A 7,551-nucleotide genomic window follows, 5' to 3' on the forward strand; every position below is an offset into this window, starting at 1 on the left:
CAGGATTAAAGGTTCTTTATATTTCTTTATCTGTGTAATAAATAATATTTAAATTTGAAATAAAACACGAGACACATGAAACGCATAAATAATACTCTACACCTCCCAGATCAAACGTTTAGTAAAAACAACACAATCAATTATCAGCGGCGCCAGACGACACCGTATATTATAAAATATTAGTGCGTATTTTTATTTGTACCTATTACTTATTGTAATATAATTTATCGTCTATATGTTATACATAAATTATACACAAATATACACAAATATACACAAATTTAAATATAACACTAGGTGCAAGTAACTTGTAACTTATACTTACTGTTAACACTTGTTTCAGGTGCATCGCCAGAATGTGTAATGGTATCGAGTTTACGTTTTTTATCTGTGTAATAAATAATATTTAAATTTTAAATAAAACTCGAGATAACTAATGACAACGGACAATATTATGGAATGTGGGTGGTCCGATATTCATATATACGTACGCATCAGGTACATGTATACATTACACGCACTCATCTTACATACACCGACACATGAAACGCATAAATAATATTCTACACCTCCCAGATCAAACGTTTAGTAAAAACAACACAATCAATTATCAACGGCGCTAGACGACACCGTATATTATAAAAGATTAGTGCGTATTTTTATTTGTACCTATTACCTATTGTAATATTATTTATCGTCTATATTATGTAAGCACGTTATACATTATACAAATTTAAATATAATACTAGGTGCAAGTAACTTGTAACTTATACTTACTGCTATCACTTGTTTCAGGTGTATCGTCAGTACGTGTAATGGTATCGAGTTTACGTTTTTCATCTGCGTAATAAATAATATTTAAATTTTAAATAAAACTCGAGATAACTAATGACAACGGACAATATTATGGAATGTGGGTGGTCCGATATTCATATATACGTACGCATCAGGTACATGTATACATTACACGCACTCATCTTACATACACCGACACATGAAACGCATAAATAATATTCTACACCTCCCAGATCAAACGTTTAGTAAAAACAACACAATCAATTATCAACGGCGCTAGACGACACCGTATATTATAAAAGATTAGTGCGTATTTTTATTTGTACCTATTACCTATTGTAATATTATTTATCGTCTATATGTAAGCACGTTATACATTATACGAATTTAAATATAACACTAGGTGCAAGTAACTTGTAACTTATACTTACTGTTAACACTTGTTTCAGGTGCATCGCCAGAATGTGTAATGGTATTGATACGAAGACTTTTATCTGTGTAATAGATAATATTTAAACTTGAAATAAAACACGAGACAACTAATGACAACGGACCATATTATGGAATGCGGGTGGTCCGATATACATATATACGTATGCATCAGGTACATGTATACATTACACGCACTCATCTTACATACACGCGACACAAGAAACGCATAATCCCCGATCAAACGTTTAGTAAAAACAACACAATCAATTATCAGTGGCGCCAGACGACACCGTATATTATAAAACCATGAATGCATACTAACGTATTGATATACATATATATTATAATATACTACAAGACCCCTTCGATAATTTTCCAATCAAGACGTTCGGTCAAAACAAAACTATAAATTACCAGTGCTACCTTTGTCGCACCGCCCAAAATAAGAAAGAATATCAATACTTTAATATCACGTATTCATCGATGAATATCAGAAGAAGGGATTACACAGAAATCATATTATATAACCACCATACAGAATCGATCCAACAACAGTATCTTTCAGAAAAAGACCCAATGCACAACGTCCACGCCAGTCAACATCACGACACTCTTCCATTACTGTTCAAGGGAGCGCTTATAGTTTGCGTATATGCGTATACAGTATATGTATATTGGATTATCTCAGCATTCGGTATGATTGTCTGAATTAGTTAACTCTCTATTAGACAAATTCACATTGTTCATTTTCCACTCAACTACCCATTAATCGTTTAAAATCATAAAGTTCTGTGACTATCATCATATCGTAATCCCGTTACATTATTATTACACAGTTACACTTTGAACATTAATATAGCAATAAGTGCTCGTTAACTTAAATTACATCCGGTTGGCGAATTGACTATTTGTACTCTTGCTACGAATGTATGGATTTTAAGAGCTATATTTGGAATATAAGTATAGAAATAAGTGCTCATTTAACTTAAATTACATTCGGTTGGCGAATTGACTATATGTACTTTCGCTACGAATGTAGGAATCTTTAACACCTATTTTGGAACACAAGTGTTTACCACAATAAAAATTAACGTAAATTACATTCGGTTGGCGAATGGACTGTATGTACTCTTGCTACGAATGTAGGAATCTTGAGACCACGTGGTAATAGTCACAATTATAAAAGAGTGTTAGGTATACGAAATTTTACAGATTATATAAACCAAGATACATATATTGTCATCGTGATATCGACTGTCAAACACGACCCCGAAGAATAACTAACCACTCGGGAGAACCAGCTGCAGCAATCTACGCGCAAGGTAAGTGGTTGAATATTTATTCAAACATCATTAGGCGGATAGGTATAACACAGTAGTAGGACGATATTACGTGGAAACTCTCAAACAACATAATTTTACACGACTTCCAGACACGTGCACACACAAACAAACACACATACACGTACAAATAAACCTACTGCGACACATTGCCCAGTATTGACGACGTAGCAGGGATTATTGAACTGTCATTTCTTTGAAGGACACAGGCAACCAGTCCGCCAGACGCATCCCTTGCCCATTGAAGACAGGTCATCAATCCCGCATATTCACCGTACATTACGTATCGCTCTGTTTCACCGTATTTAATATAATAATTTACTCGTCTCACCTGAAATCACCACCTTCCCCTTTCCACCCATTTTTTCCCCTACTACAAATGGCCCTTCCGTTTATTTTTCTCCTACTACAGGCCCATTACATTATTTTTACACAATTATATTTAAAACATAAATATAACAATAAGTGCTCATTGACTTGAATTGCATTCGGTTTGCAAATTTACTATATGTACTCTATATTTTTTTAATCTGCCTCATAACTACATTCTTTCTCCTTCTACGATTGTTAGTACACGTGATCGTTATATTACTGAGAAATACAGAAATAATGCAGATGATTTTTCATTGTAAATTAGTTCCCTCTTCCCTGATGCAGAATTATAAAAATATATATTAAATAAAAGGTTTTCTTCAAATATTCAAATGTAATAATATAAAAATTCTAATAGTTACTATGTGTTTGCCTATAGGTATGCATTTACATTAGAACAACCTTAGGATCGATTTGCGTATTATCATTATTACCATAACATAATATTTGATTATGTGACTAATACGTTTTTGTATCACCTACCTATTTTAATATATATAATCATCAACAATCAATTAATGCATTATAAAATATTTAAATATAACATTATAAATGACTACTATCTAATGTATACTTACATAGACCGATTAGTATGGTTTTAAAATTACCATCAATTTCTATTTCTATGCCTATAAAAATTATATAACATTATACAATAGTTCAATCTCAGTTTGTTCCTATTTTTATATTTCATTCTAATCAACTACACAAACTTGTGAACTCAGTGGCAATATAAAAATATATATTATTCAGCCTGATACAACGAAGATTGACATTCAATTGTCCGTATCTAATGGATGGAATATCTAATCAAAATATCATGCTCGAATTATTATGTGTAAATATCACAATGGTTTTTATATTTCTGGAAAAGTTAATGACATGATTGATCATGTCAAATCACAAAAAAGAGCTATGAAAATTATATGGATGGTCAAAGGTTAATACACAAGAATTTTAAGAAAATCCAAGAAACATAATATGTTTACGTACAAATATATATATGTCGTAGCCACTTGATGAAATTGATCTTTTCATGAAAAGATTACCATTTCATGAAATGGAAACGGATTTTTTACACTTCGTGAAATTTGAAAATATTTCACAATATGGTCACTTTTTCATGAAATGGTCACCCTAATTTAACATCGTGTAATTTTTTTCATAATGTGGTCGTTCACTTTATGTACTAAAATACAACATTTATTACACACGTAAATGTACAAGCTTTAATAAGCATAAATGTAGGTTATTTTTATCTAAAGTTAACTGAAGTTATTAAATAGGTATTACATAATATATTTATATCTATTTTTATCATATTAATCATATTGTAATAATATTTTTATTTATTAGAGCAGGAAAATGAATTGTGACAACGACTGTTACATTTTAAACCACCTTTAAAACAAACACATCTTTTGGTTTGACAAGCACTTTTACATGAACAACTATTAAGAACCCCTGACCACCAGATACAACTTGGACAGTTTCACGAAAGGTTAATTAGGTATTTTTGTTTGTCAACCTGTTCAGCTAAAATTAAATTTGCAGTTGCATGCTGCATACTTCCAGAATTAAACTTTTAATAAGATCATGTGTAGTTCCTATTTTATACATCTCATTTTTTTCTTCAATAATGACAGCAATCACGCGAGCTGGGTCCGATGGTCCTCTGTCGACTTTTGGAAAATTTAATTTTTTATTTTTCGTTGTAAAAAAATTATAGATTATTAAATTATATGAAAACATAATATATACAATTTATAGTGCATAGCTCTAGACATTATTTAAAAAAAATAAAAAAATATTGAATAAGGAAAGAGTTTTTGCATTTGTCAAATAGACGAGTTACACCATGTATTATAAGAAAACAAATAAATAAACTTAGTAGGTATATGTATGTGCTTACGTTGATTTAGCGTCATTAATTTCCATAATTATCGACTAGATTTTTTCAGATGTATATGACTTTTTACCAGACTTATCCAAATAATATTTCTCCATTTTTTGGTAAAACTCAGTTTTTTCATTAAAGTTATCCATTTTTAATATACTACGTAGAGATAGAATACAGTAGATAATTTTAATATAATACGATCGAATGATCCACACAGCAATTACTAAAAACTTGAGCATCAAAGTATTACTAAAATGCTGGTATGACATTATCCTTATAACTTTTATCAAAACAAATAAAATATTATCTACACATTTCGGATAGTCCGGTAATTGCAGTATAATAGTCGTATAGAATATAGATAGTATTTATTTTATTTTATATGGAAACGTGTCACGTACCTACCTAGTTAACGGATATGATCAAACTTTACGTGTTCTTTAGATAAAAATAACTTACATTTATGTTTATTAAAGCTTGTACATTTACGTGTGTAATAAATGTTGTATTTTAGTACATAAAGTGAACGACCACATTATGAAAAAAATTACACGATGTTAAATTAGGGTGACCATTTCATGAAAAAGTGACCATATTGTGAAATATTTTCAAATTTCACGAAGTGTAAAAAATCCGTTTCCATTTCATGAAATGGTCATCTTTTCATGAAAAGATCAATTTCATCAAGTGGCTACGACATATATATAAGACTATGCGGTGGGTGGAAATCCAAAACGTTCTTTTGCCAAAATAATGATTATTTAGGAGAAGCAATTTTCTATAACTTAAAATGTCCAATAAAAACTAACCATTTATAACCAGATAAATCATTTTGAAAAAAAGATTTTTTTTTAAATTATTTAATAAAATATTATTTATACTTAAAACGATTCAAATGTGTTAAATATTCTATACTTTTATTCTTAATTTAATTTAAAACTTAATTAAATATTATAAAATTACATTTTAGTACGTTTTGGAAATAGTTCGTTTTTATATTGGTAATGATTTGTTCCTATTCTTTTAACATGGGCCGTAGTACATTTTGGGGTAAAACTGGAAAAAGTACGTTTTGATTTTCTAAAATATATCATTTTTATATATGGAAAAGGGTCATTTTGGATTAACCAGTCATTTTCAATCCCAAATTTGACCAGGTAATAGAACGTTTAGATCTTTTCTGACGACGCCAATTTATGTATCGTTATTTTTTCCATAAGAATCGATACCTAATTCGATTTTGTCAATTTTGGCAATAGTACGTTTTGGAGCACCCCTCATGTATGGACTGCTTGTTAAATACAAAAAACAAGTATCGAACGTCAAGGATAATTTAATACTGTTCCTCTTTTGAATAAACCCTTCTTAATTTTTATATTATTAATTTTGTGCATCGTCTTCGTATCGGGGGCAATAAGTGCAATCAATTGGACGAGTAATGGCTGTACCATACCGTCACGGTGGACAGACACAACCAGCACTTAAAGTTTTCTAACAATGTTAGTCATAATTAATTAGTGCTGTTTTATTAGTTTAAAAAATGAACGTACCCTTAACTGTTGTTATAACTCCCAAATTAAACATTTGCTCTATAAAAGTTTCGATTATAAATAACAGCAAATAAATCTTTATAAAAACAATTCATCCCTACGTTTATGCCTATCGACTAATTTTAAGTTCTTCATTTTGAACGTGCCAAGTCAGATGGATAATGGATGTTGGGCCATCCGAAGTTAAATAAAGTTATATCTTTAAGTTCCTTGTGGCTTGAAGGGTGCTTATAAATTTATATGTGTACATGTTATATGATTTGCATCATACACTTTTGTAGATTACGCTTTATTTTTTTCTTCATTTGACGACAAAATAAATTTTTTTCGTTAAATTAAGTTGTTGCTACTGGTCATATATTATATTACTACTATAATAAATTGAAAGAAATATGGCATAACATTTTATACAAATATATTTATTGAATGTTTAAATCTTAAGCTGGAGTAACCTTGGTCGGGACAGAAAATATTAAAAATGATGGTAGTTTATTGTGGAAGTAGGGTGTGATGTGAGGTGTTTCAAACACGGAAAAAAATATTAACAAAATACATTTGAGTGATGAAAATGTAGTTGGTATAATTATATTTTAGTATGGTTTGATACAACTATATACTGACATTGACTATAAATGTATAGTTATACATTTAGTAGTTGTACCAATAAAATATAGTCAGCGTGATTAAATTATATTTGGTACAACAAACTGAAATGGTTAAACATGCTAAAAATTATAGTTAATAATATCTAGTACTATTTACTAATAATACTAGTTGAACTAACTAAAGCTGGTACCTGCATATGTCGAGAGCTAAACGATAATCTATTTGCACTATATTATTCAGTTGAAGTAATTATAAAATTAAGTTCCTTGTTAATATTATTGTTATCACACTATCTTTAGATGCATAACAACATCCAAAATTTCGCGCGCGTCCTTTGTCCATACATCGGTGCTAGTGTGTGACCGTTCGTCAGTTGTGCGTATATGCGGTACATAATTCAAATTATTATCCATAAGACCATAATATTTTATTATTTTCATTCACTCAGTGATGCACTGCATTAATTTCCAGTGTCAAGTGTTTCAACTGCACTTTTGTATGTTACATGTACTAATGTGTTTACACAAACAATAGTTTTGTAAATTGTGAATTTGTG

The 7,551-nt window shown here is 30.0% G+C and overlaps 1 protein-coding gene across 1 annotated transcript; it reads right to left on the reverse strand.

The window, feature by feature from the left end:
* Positions 1–276: 276 nt before the first annotated feature.
* Positions 277–6,735, reverse strand: LOC115032982. The gene is made up of 5 exons (XM_029492811.1): positions 6,390–6,735; positions 3,518–3,568; positions 1,227–1,289; positions 778–840; positions 277–388 (listed from the first exon to the last, which is right to left on the reverse strand). The coding sequence occupies exons 1-5, from the start codon at positions 6,421–6,423 to the stop codon at positions 294–296; spliced, it is 306 nt and encodes a 101-aa protein (XP_029348671.1). The 5' UTR covers positions 6,424–6,735; the 3' UTR covers positions 277–293.
* Between the last annotated feature and the right edge of the window lie 816 nt (positions 6,736–7,551).

Source organism: Acyrthosiphon pisum, chromosome X (genome assembly GCF_005508785.2).
Source record: "Acyrthosiphon pisum isolate AL4f chromosome X, pea_aphid_22Mar2018_4r6ur, whole genome shotgun sequence".
NCBI classification, from domain to species: domain Eukaryota; kingdom Metazoa; phylum Arthropoda; class Insecta; order Hemiptera; family Aphididae; genus Acyrthosiphon; species Acyrthosiphon pisum.